This window comes from Epargyreus clarus, unplaced genomic scaffold, assembly GCF_041222505.1.
Source record: "Epargyreus clarus isolate Ecla_fem2 unplaced genomic scaffold, WU_Ecla_fem_2.2 ptg000007l, whole genome shotgun sequence".
NCBI lineage: Eukaryota > Metazoa > Arthropoda > Insecta > Lepidoptera > Hesperiidae > Epargyreus > Epargyreus clarus.
Genome location: NW_027332215.1, coordinates 4,352,088 through 4,371,599, shown reverse-complemented (window position 1 = coordinate 4,371,599; position 19,512 = coordinate 4,352,088). Strand labels below are relative to the sequence as shown.

Sequence of the window (19,512 nt, the reverse complement as noted above, 5' to 3'; positions counted from 1 at the left end):
TCTGTAAACGTTACTAAATATCACCGGAATTACAATTATACAACTATATGGTAGTTATTTCATTAATTGAGAAGTTTCGAATCCCATACTTAAGAACATAAGAGCAATGTTAAACTGCAAAACCAAGGGTGGTAGCCTGTTTTGAAGGTTCACACCTGTTCCAACCCAAAAAAAAAATGAGATGTTATTTCAGGTTAATTTCTGGTTCTTATATTACCCAACTTTCATGCTTACAATTATGAGGAAAAAATTCTGAGTTAAAGATATGACTTGCATGAACAATCAGATGTTAATACGGCAGACTCATGCTATCGCATGTGCCATATCATCAACTCATTATTGTGTCCCTGCTTCGCACTGGTTTCCACTCATAATGACATAATGAGGACTGCGCTAATAGTGTCCCAGGCTCCTACTGACCAAGGCCGGATTGACCAGATTGGCGGATATATACATACATACACCTATTGCAAACATTTTTACTTAAAATATTTCTCAAGCATGTAAATTTACTAGGCTTTTATTTACCATTGCTTCCCTTGTGTTCGCCAATATCACTAAAATCTCATAGTCACGGCATGGGGGTTCTGAATACAGTGGTCACTTACCAGAGGCGAGCGATATCTGCGACGTGTCGGAACTCTTCCGACTGTGGACATTGGTGAGCGAGGCGGTCTTGGCGTCCGCCTCGATCCTCCTGTTCTCCTCCTCCAGCTTGGCGAGCAGCGCCCGGTCGGGGCTCGGTATGTCTGACACCGCCCCGCGGCAGTCTGTTGACATACAAATGGGTCAGACCTACAGACACATCAAGATTACGAAGTATACGAGGCGCAATACGACACGGGTGTGACGAATCATCAAACATTAGAACCATTGTAGTTGGCGAGCGAAGTATTTCTATTTATTTTTTTAATATATAATTAATAATAATTAATATTAAAATGAGCAAACAGTTCACTTGGTAAATGGCTACTGCCACCCATGGGCACATGGCAGTTATCAAACCCAGAAAGGATTAGAGATAGCCTGAAGCCCAGTACAAACGGGTTGCTACCCCTGATGATGTATTCATTACCATGCCTTCCCAATCGAAATGCAGCATAACTTAACATTGTTATTATGAGGGTGAGTGGAGCCACATTGGGTTCTCTCATCTTTGTTTAGTTGTGTACAGTGTGACATGTGTGTGTCGTTTGAAATATATGATGATGAATTTAAATATTTAATTTATTAAATTTAAATAGGTATATTTTATAATTATAAACTAATTTATATTATGCAATAAATTTATACGCAATAATCTAATTATTTAGAAAGTAAGAAATAAGGTAAACTTATTGTAATTATTACAATAAAAATCTTTGTCTTTGCCTATTTTACTACATATAATTAAGTGTCCCAATTTCGACATTAATGTTTGATGATTCGCTTTATACCTGGCCAATCCGTGACGAGTTCTGTACATAACATCTAATATTTACAATCTGTGAATAGACTAGATAAACTTAACGACCTCACGACTGAGACTGTACAACGACTATTGAAGTTATTGCAACAATTTTCGATTGTAATATACATGCAAAATATATAATAATGATAAAATTTTCCACACTCATACCCCCTCTATGATTACCTGTAAGATGGAGACAAAAATACAAAAGACAGACACCCAGAACCGATTTAGATAAATGACTGACCGGGCGTCGAACCCGGAACCCTCTGTGCAGCAGACCGGTATGATCAAACATTGTGTCGCGCATAAAAACTCAACATCGATAATATGATGCATTTATTCTTAATATTCAGAGCGAAAGTTGTAAATAAGTTTAAGAAATTGTTTAAGTTATCCTATGTTATTGGTGCTTCGTAAGTAAATGATTAGTTTATATTATAGTGCCGATAACTTTTCTCCGTGTTAATAATGGTGCTTATTTCACGAAAGAGATTTGTGTGTATTACAGAGAGGAATGTCATGTCGACGGTGCGTAATGGATTAGACTTAACAACAATATTTCTGTTTCAAATAAATGAAATCTCAAAAGGTCAACGGCCAAAAGTACGGTCAAGTCCGGTCAACATTAGAATGAGGTTAAGATTGTAACTTTGGGGTAGGTACTTAGTCCACAAACACCTTAAGAAATAATTAGTTCGTTATATTAACTACCTTGGTAAGTGTCGGTGTGATGCAAGATGGTTCTTAAAATAAATATATTTCAAAAAACTAAAAAAAACACGCTTTTATGATAAAATCAACTAAAAAGTAGAAAAAAATTTCAAATTAAGAATCAATTATCAGGTTCGAAAAGTTCGAAAAATCAAAGTCGATAGAAATCGGGTTCAAAGATTCCGTTACTTGTTACTTACATACATAGATTCATACAGACCAAGCTAATAAAAGCATGTTAAAAAAAGAAATTATTCATAAGATTTATTTTTTTGTCATCACAATAAGGCAGCCCACTGCCCAAATGATATTCTTAAATGTTATGCTCTTGCCTACATTTAGCAAAGTAAAGCGAACGTAGGACGTATTTCGTAAAGCATCGCAATTATTGTACTGACCGCATTATGGTCATGTCAGGGTCGAAATATTACTTTTGTACATTTCGTTTGGAACCTATTATTTGTTTTCTTTTAAGGTCAGAGACAATTTACGGAGCAAAGGAAAATTGGGTAAGAATTTCAAGTACGAGTTTCAAATTACTAATTAACCTGCGCCTGTTCCGGTGTCGTCAAAGTATAAACTGAAATTTAGCGAATAAACAGTTTTATTTGGTTATGTATTTAAAAATAATTTCTTGGAATTTCTTTCTACTACATTTTGGTCTTAATAACGTCTGTCTGTTTACTAGGTCATACAGGATTCCTGTGTTCAGTAATCAGTTCGAAAATTTTCACAAGTATTAATTATTTGATACTGATTAAAGCTGCAGTAGCTTGCGAGAATTCTTCCACTGGACCTTGATGCTAATGGAGTAATTTGCATTGAGAGTTAAACAGTACATTCACCAGTTAAGAGTACAAATCAGAGTCTAAGAGCGGTGACATATAAATGATCGCATACAAATAATTTTACTTCTACCGTTACTATTTCTATCACTATAATAGCAATACACACGTATCTATAATGATTATTGCTATATGAAAATCTATAATAATATCCAAGTTGACGATATAGCTGTCTGTCTCGACGTTTGACCGACGACAATAGCAGTTATTACACACTTTCGCCAACATAAGAACAGTTGAACACACAGTGTATGCACCGGGTGTGCCCTACATGGACGAATGGCTGCGATATTTCAATCGTGTTCTACTGAGCTATAGGACGGATAATTTCTTTTCATCACAGTTTTATGTAAATTCGTTAAAATGCATATGCATACTCGTACTGCATTTTTGAAGATTCGTTCAATTGAGAGGCTTACTTGAAAACAAATATACGTACCTACTGTATTAGTTAAGACAAGCAACATATTAATTGTACTCATACGTTTTTTGTACCTATGTAATGTAGAAGTAATAAACAAGCATGCAGTCCACATGATGGGAAGTGGCTACTGCCGCTCATGGACAAATGTAATCAACTCCAGATAACACACCACAATTGCGTGGTTATTCCTGAGGACTAACTTGGAGCTCTTCGCAAAAGAATGTTTCTCGTACCACACCGGAACAAAGCAGCACCTAACGTTGCTGTTATTTTGGTTCGACTCTAGGGATGGTACCGCTAGAGATACGAGTAACGAACAATACGAGTAAATGGTTCCACCACCATTAAAGTTTGCCGATATGAAGACTAAACTTAACACTAATCTGATCGTATACCGTAAGGAACTTTTTGAATACTAGTACCTATTATAAAATAGTTTTAAAGACTAAAATCTCCAAAGGAATTTCAAAAATATCATATAAAGTGAAATTGAAGTACAAGTACATCGATTTCCTGTCACAAAGCTGCTATTTTAGTTACAAAACACTGGCCAGTGTTTTGTAACTAAAATTGCAAGTAATGATTACGGCGACGGCAAACCTTACGTAGTAAATTAAATACACGAGCCGTATTATTACTGTGTCTAAATGTAGTTTTGATAGACATTAGTCCCGTCGAAATCATTTCAGCCGTTCCAATACTAACGAACAACATGGAAAATAAACGTATGATATTGTTAAAAATCTACTTTAACGTTTTGCTGTTCATTAGGTAGGCTCAAAAACAGTTTTTTTATTGTCATATCAATAGGTGTACGAAAATGTATCAAACCATAAAAAAAGTAGCGTACAAAAGGTTTCGTATTAATCGTGGGTCATTTTACTTTGCTGTTATTGTTTGAGTTTTTTTTTTTTGAAACATTGATCAATGTCGGCTGTAAATAAAGGTCTACTAATAGCTAAAACAAATAGAAAAATCACATGTAAAACAACCATCATATTTACCTGACATTAATATTGAACACAGCAGGAAATATTGTGCTGCATAAAATATTAAAGAAAAACCTTTGCTCAATTGTATCTACCTAATTGCGCAAAGGTTTTCTTGCAACGGAATATACTAAGCTCATTACACCCACTAGAACATAAAAATTCCATTTGTACAAATACAAATGCAGAAAAATTATTACTCATTTTCAATAATATGTGTGTATTTTATATGAATGCTGAAACGGACGTCTAAAATAAATAGCGACACTCGTGATACCGAGGAAAAATATGAGAAATGTTAAATGTTATTTCCTTTAAGGAATATCTTCTATACGGCTTATGACGAAGGTAAACAGTTCTAGCGGAAATCATATATTCTTCATATATAGCTTCAATTTACTTCAAACCAAAGGTAGTACGACTTTCGGTGCCGTATGTTGCACTCATATTCCGGATAAAAATTTGGGAAATATACAATATCGTTCCATTCGAATTATGTTACCTTTCCGGCTTGTAATGAAGATCACCGCGCATTTTATTCTTTAATTCTAAAGTAACAATCAACCTGAAGCTAAATGGCTACTATAATCAACTCAAGGTAAGATTGAAGTCCTAGCTGAGATCTTTTCAAACCAGAACAAATGTGGAAGGAGGTGGCGATATCCTTGGAGTCGAAACAAAGAGCGCTATCACTTTAAACATTCGTGCATACGAGAATTATATCAGATCTATATACTGTAAAGCAGGCAATGATATGAATTTCTATCTAAAACCGTTCTGAAACTAATGCAAACATAGCGCACACTTTGATTTCTCTACTATGTATACCAATGCGCATATTAAAAAATAAGTATTCACTTCAACGGTTGTTGAAAATACCTTTAGTCGCGTCCAATGAAGTTATTCCTCAAAGTTATATACGTCCTTACCTACTGATATGTTCAATCTACTGACCGACTCTCGACTATGTCGACTAAGAACAATTCTAGTTCATGTAATTCTGAAAGATTCATTCAATTTCAGCAGTTATACATTGGGAGATCAACACGAGACACATTTGATCGACGCGCCATGCAAGTCGTTGTATCGCTAGGAAGTATTACGCAATGTCATTACATAAGTAAACTGTCATTACTATCACGCGAAGCAAATACAAGAACGAGGAAACCGAACTGTAAAGAAATCAGGCTTGAGGCAGTTGTACCAATGATAAGAACGACGTCGATAACTTAATGGGATGAATCACATCTTGATAAACCATTAGTATGAGTTTTTACGTTTTGATAGACTTGATAGACTACTGTTTTTGTTTTTGTTTTTGTTTACGTATTTCCCATATATTTCCAATCAGTTCTGATACAATCCGATAGGGGCGCTGATTAGAAATGTATGGGCAAATACGTAAACAAATACCAAAACAGTAATTTTTGTAAAAACGTAAAAACTCGTACTAAGGGTACAGCACGTTTATGTAACGAGAATTTATCGCTTATATAGTAGCAGTAGAAACTTTTGGGAGCCGCATGTACCTGCTATTAATAATGAATATGGATAAATTGATGTTTACCTACCAAAGATCGAAATTTGACAATGTGTAGTATGATGTCGATGTTTGGTAGCTAAACATTGGATAGATTGTTTAATAATAACGGGCGATAGAGAACATGCAGTCATGTTGGTATCTTAGCGATATTTTTGTTTATTATGATGCACGTAATATTGAAATTCGGCATATTGCGAAATGATTGGTCGAATCCTGATGAAGGTGAAAATACTTTTTTAATAGTTTTTCTGTCCGAACAAATAATGTTGACAATGGAAGTAGGTAGGCACTTGAAACAAGTATTTTGCTTTTTTCAGTATTCACTGAGATGCCAATATGACAAAGATAATTTCGACTTATACTCAACCTCCATGCTACACCAAAAAAACTTATATTTTTAATATATGGAATCACTAGATTTCTTTTATTACGAAAAGTAATGTGGGATGGAAGAACATGTTGTCTTTAAAAAGAATCTGCGCAAATATTTTTAATTTATAGAGACCTGTAGGAGTAGCACCGTATTGTTGATAGCCTTCGGGTAGAGTTTCCATCTATTCGCAGTTTATTGCAGATGTCTGTCGCTTCCAGTGTCTACTTAACATTGAGTGAAGTGCTTGCTCGTTTTCTACTCCTATTACATAAAAAAACTGAAAGACCCGTCGACAACGCCACTCGAATACGTAGAATTTACAAAATACTTTTTTACTTTTCGTGCAATTTTTTTTTGAAATTTACTAAAAGTGTAAAGGGTGTTTCAAATGAAATATACGATGTCATTAGATATAAGGAGTTAAAACTTCGTTAATTTAATTGATTCATTATATATGTTTTTCTTTAAATATTTTTCCATTAAGATAAGACGTTACTTTGGTATCTTTTCATTGGACCATATTGGTTAATATACGAACGGCGGATTCAATTCGCTTTTTGTAATACATTGAAGTATTAGCGGCATTAGATAATACACGTGATTAAGTCTTACGTCATTATTGTCACGGATTTTCTATAACAGCATTATTGTCTACACGTGATTGCATGTGACGCTGCCCTTACGCATATTGGAGCCTGAATCTCTAGTCATTACTGCGATACTTTGAACGATAATTTGAACTGTTTTTTGGAGTTAAAACTTCTTTAGCGGTTTTGTGATGGGTAAAAATGTTACTCGCGTCAGGATCACGTTCTGATCGAAAATTCGTAAGACGGCAAAATTCAAGATGTCATCCGGTGTCAGCATAGAAAAAATATGTCAGTTTCATTTTTTATTTATTATATTTTACTATTCAGGTTAAGTTTGGAAATTATCACTACTACCGGCGCTCCCGGAGTGCAACCCGTTGATTTTTTTATTGCCTTTGGATATCTACGTACATGTATATCTATTCGGCTATTTATTAAGAATACCAAAACACCTTTCGAATATACATCCGACAGGAATCAAGTCAGAGCTTGTATAGATCCTTTGTCTTCTCCACAATATTGGGTTTACGGCTGCTTGTGATTTATGAGGACTGAGGGAATGTATCACGTGTCAACTGTTATGAGTCAGCAAATTAGTATGCTACCTACCTGTTTAGTGTGGCTCATGAACATTTGTAACCGATCTATAGAAATAAACAAATTTCTGTTTGTAATTTCAAAATCACAGTTTTTTACTACAATGCATATGAAAGTAGGTGTACTGGTAGGTAGAAAATACTTGTAACAAAAAGAAATATTTCACCGTTTTTTGAGTAATCTCCAAAACGGCTAGACTGATTCAGTTATAAGAAATATAGTTATAATTATGATAGCATAATAATAGCCCACTTTTTTCTTATATTTATATCTATAGAAAGAATTATGGTTCCACGTAAAAAGAGAAAACTTATGAAATCTTCAAAGTCTCTACATTTTTGAACGCGGTTGAAATCACGGGGTCAGCTCGTTTCAAATATAAGAAGAAACCTATATTTGGTCCATCATTTATGATCTATTTCCATTGAAATTCGAATTGTACATTTTATTACTATCTTTGCCTTATCGCACATTTCTACCCAGCACACATTAGGTTCAAAACACTGTTATTATATAAAATAGATATAAAAAGTTCAACTGCCTTTAAATATTAATGTCCTTCAGTACAAGCCGGCTGCTTGTTGTATGAAATAAAAAGGCCAAGGAAAATATTACAAATAATACGAGTAACACATAATGATGTACATTTTAACAACCTACACAAAATACAAGATTATTTTTGTAGAAATCGTTTCGTGCAAGGTTGAAACGTACTCGCTTATAGATTTTAATTACTAGGCACTCACAGATCTAGGCACTGTACTTTTTAAAACAAAGAATAAAGAGTTCTGGACTCCGTAGCGCATTTCAAAACATTTTACACAAAAAGAAAATCTCTTTACAGCGCTCTACTCGAGATTTCCGTTTTTTTTTGTATCGCTATAAGTTCTTCATTTGCGAATAAAACTTCAAAATGCATTCACGTTACAGTGACTGTTAACCTACGACTAGCAAAGTATAATTAAAAGGTATAAGTTCACATTTTTAGGGTTCCGTACCTCAATGGTAAAAACGGAATCCTATTGCTAAGCTGCTGTCAGTCCGTCTGGCCGTTGGTCACAGGGCTCTATCTCTTGAACCATAATAGATAGAGGCTTGAAATTTACAGAATATGTGTAACGATGGCCGTTATAACAACAAATAGGTACTTAAAATAAAAATATCAAAATTAAAGGGGACATAGAAGTAACCGATATTTTAGATGTGACAATTTCTCTCTGCAATGCACACTCAAATCTCTATATTTTTGACAAACTTAAGATAACAGATTATTCTATTCGCCCTTAAAATTTGCCGGCTACTTTACCAGAAAATAGTAGATTTTTTAGTTATATTTCTTACTTATAGTTGACAAAAGCTACATATGATTTTTCCGTGTTTATGAAATAAGGATTCTCTATAACAATTTTGTCTTACGTCGGAATATAGGGGAATTCCTATAATATAATATGGAATCTTATTACTTTTATCTGCAGGAAGAGATCTATGGCTTAAAGTGTCCGACCGAAATTATTGGAATTGACAAAAAGTTAAAATCTTGATAAACCTCCATATCAAGACTTAAGCTTTACAGAATGTTTTCAATTTTATAACATATTTCCCGTCCATTTCGCTCACGCTATCACCTTCGTTTATGAAACTAAAAAAATATACTAAGCCCTACTCTTTGAACAGACGCGAGCTTTATGCAAACATCACTTCTCGAGAACAATTGATTAGTGTTCACGCTGATGCGCCAAAATAATTGCACGCGATATCCAATTTGTGTCATTTTTCAAAATAAACAATGGAGAAAATAAATGTATGAAAAAACCACGTCAAAACTGTACCCTTAGTATGAGTTTTCAAGTTTTTACAAAAATGACTGGTTTTGTTTTTGTTTACGTATTTCCCATACATTTCCAATCAGTTCTGATACAGCTCGCTAGGGGCGCTGATAGTTCCAAAACCTATAATAACACATAATAATATAGTATGCCAAATTAATACAAGTACAGTCTACTACTACCAACATTTATGATGATGGTATATATTTTAAACCATGAAGTATGAAACGTGGAAAAATATACACCACCATAAATAACACAACTATAATGATTTTGGAGCGAAATACGTGTGCATTTTGCTACAAAATCATCATTATATTCAATCATCTGAATGAGCTGACTCTGTGACGTTTACTCGTCAAGATAACTCTATTGATCTTATAATATAGATTTCCGAAAATTAACGTTTGTAAATCCTTATATTAAAAAACTATATAAGAAGAAGTTAATAACGGTGCATACAGAAGCCTGTGTGTTATTGTTAGTGTTTTAATGTGGGGTTATACATACTACTGCAAGCTTATTAACACTGAGCTGGGACGCGGAGGCGCATTGGAGGCGAGTAAATATGTGCCTATATGACTACCGAAGCGCCTGCAATCTGCTTTACTATTAAAATAAAAAATAAAACTACAAGCGTCTACACACAGCAGCTCACATGTACTACTGCGAAGGCTTAGCTTAGGGATACATACGTAAGACAGACATCTAACAGAACACCGTAAATCCTTGCTAATACGTGGCCCGCAGTCCCGCACTACTCACCTCCAGTACATTTCCAAGCTTGAAACATATTGTTAGTTTGCACACAAACCGTCAAGTGAGGAAACCGGTGATTCAGTGTTACTAGGTATCGGTGTCGTAGGGCCGGCGGGCGCGGCGTCTGTAGCTTCGGCGTCCACCTTCATCTCGGCCCGGCTCCCATATAGCGTCCGAGGGGCTCGCCTCGCGCTTCACGCCTCGCGGACTCCTCTCTGCACCACACACTCACTCTCAGTTCTGCGTTACATCTCGGCGCCGAGTCCGTCCGTATCCGCCTCCTACCCTACCATCTACTCGCTCCTAGCCTAAATGTATGAAATTTTAATGAAACGTTGGACAAAGTGAATTGAACGTCAGCGTGGTATTTATTGTGTGCCAGACCCGACAATTTTTGGTAGCGTCAAATAGGTATGTGCGAGAAATAATAATTATAATAATAGTTTTTAGATGACATGTATATTTGTAAGCCACTTAGTGGCAGAATAGGCGACTATGTAACAAAAATGTGTAACAACTAACAATTACCTTATTCACAAATAAACTGATTTGATTTGATTTGAAAAATGAACTTATGACTGCGTTATTATAAATGTTTACAAAATTACACATATTCAAAATGAAGTGCAAACACATTAATATTAAAAGATTTGAACAACTTATAAAGAAGTATAGAACGCACTACAATTTGAAACGCACTACAATTAATAAAATATAAATTTCGGTTGTTAATTTTACAAAATTTTATTACTATTGTCCATCCGTATATACTTTTGTTATCTCAATTTATTTTGGTCTTTAATTGGTCTATTTTAGAATTATGAATTACCTAATATAATTAGAATGAAGTAATTTCATTAAAACAATTAATTACAAATAAGGACAACTAGTTCAGCACACGAAGGTCTACCCTACCTTCCTGTTATGGTGAGGCCAATGGTCAACAGTGTATGTATTGTGACCTATCTGTGCTATAAAAAATAAGGAGGTCGGTAAACGCGGGCCTATCTTTAGGATTTAAGGGTTTTGCTCTTCCCCGGTCACTGACGTTTCCCTTTAATATAATAATAATCTAATAAATAAATTGTACTTTAATATTTAACAATTACAAGAGGGCGTTTCTATTAACGACCCTGTTATCATCAAAACTCGTATTACATTTTACAGTAATTACTCATATTTACTACAAAATACCGACAAAAGTATCTAATGAGCAATTACACAATATTTAAATGAAAATGAACGTGTAATACTGTATTCACGTTTTATATTTAAAGCGGCATATTATATCCCCTAGATAGCAAAATTAATTGTATTTTGTGACATATAGTCACATATTTGCATACATAGCAAATATTTGAACGCGACTATTTTTTATTTATATTTTGTTATGTCCTTATTATTACACGCCAGGAAGTTACTCTATTATTCTCTTACTTTTGTACTTTGTTTCGTGCGGTCCAAAAAGTGCAATTTCAAAAGTCATCAATTCCATGAAAATAGATATTTGTTCAGTTACTAATATAATTAAAAACAGTTGATATTAAATTAAAAGTGAAATTCAGGTCATACCACAAACTTTGACTGAGCATGTTTCGCCAAAAGAGTTAATTCATTCGTAATTTGTTTCATTCGTTGCCAATTAATATGAAACCACAAATTGTCTCATTGTCCCATAATTAATGATTTCTACAAATTGTCCAACTATAATTTTACATACTACTTTGGATAATGGATGAGTCATGTAGCACAAAAGAATGAACAATATCTATTTTTGTTTACACTATCAACATATCTTGTGTTTGTTAATGAGACATTATAGGTATTTTCTTATTTGAATATTATGATGCAGTTACCAAAAATGTAATGTAACATTTTATTTTATTTTGTTCTATAAATACAAATTGTGAAGCGCTTAATATATTAAAATACTAGAAAATAAGCTAGCCTTAGATTGACTTGGTGACTCAGAAGCAAGTTTTGCAAATTACTTCATCATCAGTAGGTTCAAAAACTACTATTAAGTCTAAGTCTATCATATCATAAATATTATATACAATGCATCTATATATGAGTAAGAATAATAATAAAATAATTAATAATTCAAATATACAATAAACTTTATTAAGAAATCTTCGTAAGATAGCTACCTACCTATTTGTAATTATACCTGTTAAAATCTTAATAAATTAAGTGTTAGATCGTGACATCTGTTCACGATTAACGATATGATCACATATTTACTACGTACACACTCACAAGTTTTAATAGAAACTAGATAATAATATTAACACTAAACTAAATCCCATATATCGTTAAATAGTACACTACAATTTGTCATTAATTGTAACAAGGTAACATAGTCCAAATTTAAGCACTAGTTGACCGTCCAAAATCGGTACACAATTTAAACACTAATGAAACGTCCAATATCGGTTCGAATGAAATCGTAACACTAATTAACCGTCCAAAATTCGGTAACGAGAATTTTAAACCGTCCAAGAGTCGGCAAGAGTTTCGTGCCGTCCGACGGCAGACGCGATACACTTGTCCGATGTTTACAAGTGGTTACACGGCACGCGAGGTGAAAGTTGGTCCGATCGGAGCGTCGGCCATCCGAGCACTGAGCGTGAAGGCCGCGCACGCTCCCGGACTCGAGTGACGGCGCGACGAGGCTCCGCTATCCGACAGCGCTCCGCCGCTCACCCGCGTACCGCGCCGCCTAGGCACCTACGTGCATCTATTGTTTTCCGAATTCCATTTTCGTATTCAATTCAGTACCAAAAGATACGAATCCACCCTGCCTGAGTGATTGTAATAAAAATCACCCGAGGAGAAAAATAAAGAATTTCTCGCCTACGGATTTAGATTTGCATACTTGACTTGGTTTGTACATGTCGCTGTTTCAGTTTGATTTTAATTATAGTGATACTATTGCATACTGTGCAGTTTGAAACCGCTATTTTACTATTTGTATATAATTTCCTCTGAAGTTTCGATTAAATTGCTCGAATGGTAAAAGAGAATTCAGTGTAAAAAATCGAAAATGTGTTATTATTTGAAATCGAAAAATATATTTCGTCATATATTTTATTTTTTAATTCCTTGCAAAATTAAATTATAAATCCTAATTTCGCTACAAAGGATCGTCTTTCTAAAGACCAGCAGTTTTCCATCATGTACCTACTATTAGAAATTTGTTTACGGTCCCATTGTTGGAGGCTGCTTTCCTCTCAGAACGAATGAGATTTAGACCATTACACTACACCGGCCAAATGCAGATTGACAAACTCCACGCACATTTATTTCATTGAGTTCATGTTTTCTCTGGTACTTAGCAAGTGTATTGTGATATATAAACTCCGTTGCTCTATTTACACAAAACAATATTTTGTTACACATTATTGACGATTTTACATGAGCTTTGCTCCAATTTAACATCAACAATGAATTTTCCATGCTCAAGAAAACATCGGTATTTAGCTACTGCAGGTTAAGAGGAACGAGATCTAATCATTAAAAAAATAATCACACGTGTTTTTGGTCACACTGGGTTTTCAAATTAAAAAAAGTTCCTCAAAATCAGATCCTGAACTTTCTGAAGTTTCCTGTAACAAATCCATCTTTAATTCCAAGTCATAAACGAGACTTCTTAGAGAGATAACACACGAGCAGTAAGCTAATACACAAACGACATTGAATCTCAACGGCAACGGCAGATTATCGCTGACTGTCTTCAACAACAAAGGGCATCCGCCGGCGACATTCACTGACAACAAGCTGCTGCAGTCAATAATAATCGCATTCGAACGTGAAGTTCTGTAGTAGGAAGTCAAAATTCATCCGGCTACTAGTACCATTTAATTCACTAATACCATTTATTTGGTTTATTACGTTCTTTGTTGAGCCTGTGCTGAAAAATGGAATGCTACGGAACACAGTTGAAGATTCAGCCTGAATGGATTGTATTTCACAAAGCGAAGTCTTTTGAGGCATCCACGTTATTCGTAATGTAGTTTGGGAAATATTTGACTCGATTTAATTTATGATCTGTGAGAATTGATTTTTGCTTTATTGAATGGAATGGAGCAGTTGCAGCAGTGATAGCCTAGTGGTTAAGAAACGCGGCCTCTCGATCGAGGGGTCCGAGGTTCAAATCCCAGGCACGCACCTCTGATTTTCAAATTTATGTGCGTATTAGAAATTAATTATCACTTGCTTAAACGGTGAAGGAAAACATCGTGAGGAAACCTGCATACCTGAGAGATTTATAAAAAATCTTAAAGGTATGTGAAGTCTACCAATACGCACTTGGCCAGCGCGGTGGACTATGGCCTAATCCTTCTCATTCTGAGAGGAGACCCGTGCCCAGCAGTGGGACAGTAATGGGTTGATGATGATGATGATGAATGGAATGGAATGCAGTGGAATTTTACCTCCACAGATTTTCGCATAATATCGGGAATTCAGCCCTTGATCACGTTAATAATGACAATAATTTTATCCGTCCGCTTGTAATTTCAAAATAGTTAACATTTTAAATTCATATAAGTTACCCCTGATCCCTAACAATTGTACTTTTAGGGTTGCGTAGCTAAAGGAAAAAAAGGGAACCCTATTATTAAGCTTCCTCTATCTGGCCGTCTTTCTGTCTATCAAAGGACTATATCTCTTGAGCCGTAATAGTTAGACTCTTGAAATTTTACATTGTATGTATAATAGAGGCCGTTATAGCAACAATAAAAAGTAAAATATGAAAATTTGATAGTACGGAACCCTCCGTATATAGGCATAATCCCTATATAATCCAAATCAGTTCGATAATGGTAACTTATAAATATTAACTACTAATTAATATTAATAGTAAATATTAACTTACTAAATATTTCTTTCACACGTGGATAGTCCCCAAGAGTATGCTCTTTTTCAATAATATTTTCGACGTCTACAAAGTCAGAACATCTAGAATCAACTCTAAATCGAACAAAAATAATATCTAAGGTCGATCCCAGATACAAGGCTCCCTTTGAGGATTAAGTTGCTGAGATTGAAAAAATCCCATCATTCAACCAATATCATTTTTGCCAACAAGCGCATTTCTCGCTTTCAGAGCACAACTGATTCTCTTGGGTTTGCGACATCTAATTAAACGTTCCGATGTAGTACAATTTGAGAGTTTATCTCGTCAGCATAAATATTTTTGTCGATATAAATAAAACCGGACAAGTGCGAATATATTGACGAGGAAAGCGTTCCATACGTTGATTATCTACGTTACATAAGTTATTTTAAAATTTACTCAATTTGAAAATATGTTTGCCAAATGAAATGTTTCATCGCATAATAGTGCATGTCGAGGTATTTACCATTTTCTTTTAAGACCATAGACTTTCGCATAGGTTGTCTTGTTATATTTAAGCAAAGCCAATTTTCTATGTTTCTAATATATATTCGTCTTTAAGGCACGGGGGAAACACATGAATACGAAATTTGGACTTATTTGCTCCAGCAGTTTTAGAGTAAATTGCCTGTAACAGGCGAATGGACGGATGCTCCAGTGATCCTATACCTAACGGTTCCGTTTTTTGATTTTTTGTGGGATTATGCCAAACTCCATTGAAGAATAATGGAATTGAATGCATTTTTTGTTTGGTACGAAATTTTATTAATTCTAGTGCGTAAACTCGTTGGGAATATTGCTTGTAAACGGCTTTTGTAAAAAGTGATCCGTGTCCAATAGCGATTTCGCCTAAAGGTACACTTTTCAAAAATAATAGAATTATAAATATAACATAATATTTATCAATTTTGCTTTTCATATTCTGACATTTTCCAACAATAAATAATATGTATAATTATTACTCATGTGTAAGACCTACTTTATGTAAAAATGTTTAATATGGCATAGCGCCGATTATATTCATTTTGTCAAAGCAGCATATCCTTTGATAAAATTTCTCAGTTAATTAGCCCTCGTCGTTTCATCTTTTTAGAGACAACTTTACAGATTAGCATAATTGTCTTTTAAAAGGATTTTATGTTTAGGGACAAAGTAATAGCTTTGAAGTATTTAAATTACACTTAGATCTTTGCGGGCGGCGTTATATTCCGATATAATTAAAAATTGATTTTACATGTGATGTGTTTCACAATTACGACTAATGGAACTATAAAATCCAAATATACTGAATAGTCCAGGAGGAATTGGCGCATGAGTACCGAAAACTATTCCACCTCAATTTTTTTATGCGATCCTCTTTAAATTGTCCTACTGGTGAAATAAATGCATGTTGCCATGGGGCAACCCCGTGCCATATTGTTTAAACTGAAATTGTTTAAACAATTGCAAGGAATTGTTATTTTTCAACCGGACAATTTTTTTTTATATTCTTTATTGAAATACGAATAAAAAAAGTCCTATGACTTTTCACGATAAAGTTAATATTTTTAGAGATATGAATTTTTAAAGGTTCGAAAAATCTCAAATTTGGGTACTTTTGACCCATGAAAAATATATTAAAAAAATAAATAAAATATAAATAATATTTTTTTTTTAATTCTTTATACAATTGTTAATAATATTCTTAATAGAGACTTTTAAAAATTTTATTGTTTATACCTGTTTTATAATTGTTAATTTCACGCGCTCACAAGTATGCGCCGCTTACCTTTAAGTATCGCCGTCTCTCTCTGACTCATGCGCTGCATCGGCCTTACTTAATCGCCGATACTTAAAGGTAAGCGGCGCATACTTGTGAGCGCGTGAAATTAACAATTATAAAACAGGTATAAACAATAAAATTTTTAAAAGTCTCTATTAAGAATATTATTAACTATTGTATAAAGAATTAAAAAAAATATATTACTTATATTTTTTTTATTTTTTAATATATTTTTCATGGGTCAAAAGTACCCAAATTTGAGATTTTTCGAACCTTTAAAAATTCATATCTCTAAAAATATTAACTTTATCGTGAAAAGTCATAGGACTTTTTTTATTCGTATTTCAATAAAGAATATAAAAAAAATTTGTCCGGTTGAAAAATAACAATTCCTTGCAATTGTTTAAACAATTTCAGTTTAAACAATATGGCACGGGGTTGCCCCATGGCAACATGCATTTATATCACCAGTAGGACAATTTAAAGAGGATCGCATAAAAAAATTGAGGTGGAATAGTTTTCGGTACTCATGCGCCAATTCCTCCTGGACTAGAAAGATGTAAATCCATTTATAAAATAGACAATGTCATGACAAGACAGTAAATAAGCGCGCGTTATATTTTTATGCAAAAAGTGAAAGTAGAAGAAGCTTGTGAAAACAGTTTGTGACAAGTTGTCTCTTTAATTATACATTCGACTTAACAAAAAGGGTGACCGGGCAGCCTAAATACACGTCAATAACGGGTTTTTTTATCTGTTTTCTTTCTTGCAAAGTGACCTGTTGGCTATTATAAGATCCGAAACTTTTAGTAATTTCAATATAAATGACGTAAACTGTCGATAGTGATAAATATTACTTGTCATTAGTAAGTGGGTGGCTACCCGTAGGTAGGTTTTAACGGTATAATCCGTACCATATGAGTCAATGTGCGAAAATACAATAATATTTTCAAATGAAAAAGTGTTTTCCGATTTTCCAGAAATATATTCGTTTTTTTCCATTCCATAAAGCGAAATAGGTATTAGTATAATAAAAAGAAATAATTTTAGATGAAATGTTTTTTTTAGTTATCTGCCACAACGTTAAACGTTTAACTTCAGCCGCGCGTAAAGGTTACACGCACTTGTGTTATAACATACAGTTGGAAAACTTACTTTTTACAGAAGTGGCGGGAACGTGGTGCAAATTATTATATGCTGTATATACTAAATAAATGTAACTTCTATTCAGCGGTCCCCTATTTGATTATTTGGTTTCGTACGTGTTAGGAGACTGACATTTACGTCACCTATGTCCTTTGACATTTATGGTAGAGCCTTAACAAACACTTTAGTTTTAATTAAGTTGATCGCAGGTTTAACATCACGGATATAAAAGAAACGCATGGCCTTGACTTATTCCAATGATTATGGTTCGAAAATGACACTCATATTGTCAAGAAACTCAAGTAGACTTGCAACTACATTTCGTTTACAATGATTGGAGGGTGCTACTCGTTGTTCACCAGGAACGTACTTGCGTGTAATGTAACAAAACAGATTGTAACATTAAATTAGTGAATAGGAAGAACCTATAAGGACAAAAACAGAGTGGTAGGTACACCCTTGGTCGTACGACTTTAGAGGCATCACTTCTACACCCATTTCTGCCAAATAACAGTTGTTTAGTGATACAATATTTTGAATGGATTGATTGATGTTGATTGTTGATTTGATGAAAATATTGCCTTACTATATAGAGGCGAATGATTTGTTGAAAAAGTAATACATAGATAATGAAACGTACATACATTATTGTGCAGACAAGCATTTCGGTGTGTTTGGCGGTTTTCGGAAACAGTCGTTTTTCGTCAGTTTCATCAACCACACTATTAACCACTTACCACTTTATCAACCAAAATTAATTTAATAAAATTACGATCTTAAAAAATAGATGTTATTTGTCAATAAAATTTATTTTGAACAACATTATACGGCATGCGAGATAATATATTAAATACTAGCTGACCCAGCAAACGTTGCCATATAAATAAAAAAATGTTAATGGTGAACAACCCTTATCACTTACGGGTTTGAAAAATAGATAGAATATTTGAAACTGCGATGGTAGCGAAGTCTGTCGAATCCAATGTGAAACATTCCAAAATCAACAACTACTTACTAATTAAAAATTAATTTAAAAAACCTTTTCCCACGGACTAAATTGTGAATCTAAATCATTCTCAAGTCCCCTTGAACACACACAACAAATTTAATCATAATCAGTCCAGTCGTTTAGGAGGAGTTCAGTGACATACACACGCACATAAGAAATAGATATATATTAAATATTGATAAGTGTAGTCAACAATGCAGCAATCATGATGGCCAGTGGCGCCCCTACCTCATGAACAGAAAAGTTTGTCGGACCATAATAGTTTACAGCGTTTACTGAATCTGTCAGCTATGAAATGCTATAGAGCGATACGTAACTTTTCACTAAGCAGGTTAGCATCATACTCTGGAAAGGGTTAGTGTCAGTCTACATTATAGTCACTCTGATTTACCATACATTCAAACTATGAGCATTTTAACTCAGAATTTGGGTCGGAATAAAACATGTATTTCGTGATTTAATCATATAATGTTTTAAATTTTATTCGTAGCCTTATTTGGGTGTTGACCACAATAAATATTATGTACGATTACTCTTTTTATAATATCTCTCTTTAATTAAAATTTATATTGGAGTCCTAGATTA

General features: G+C 34.1%; 1 protein-coding gene across 6 annotated transcripts in view; it reads right to left on the bottom strand.

Moving 5' to 3' along the window:
- Positions 1-19,512, bottom strand: part of Evi5 (ecotropic viral integration site 5) — a 142,761-nt gene that overhangs the window by 49,553 nt on the left and 73,696 nt on the right. For 2 of the 6 annotated variants that reach the window (XM_073074399.1, XM_073074404.1), the window contains exons 3-4: positions 10,166-10,325; positions 609-770 (exon numbers count right to left, since the gene is read on the bottom strand). In XM_073074399.1, coding sequence (XP_072930500.1) covers positions 609-770; positions 10,166-10,259 — 256 coding nt within the window. In that variant the 5' untranslated portion in view covers positions 10,260-10,325. Of the gene's footprint in view, positions 1-608; positions 771-10,165; positions 10,419-12,264; positions 12,754-19,512 lie in introns of those variants that run through there. The other 4 variants (XM_073074400.1, XM_073074401.1, XM_073074402.1 and 1 more) reach the window with 4 other exon arrangements.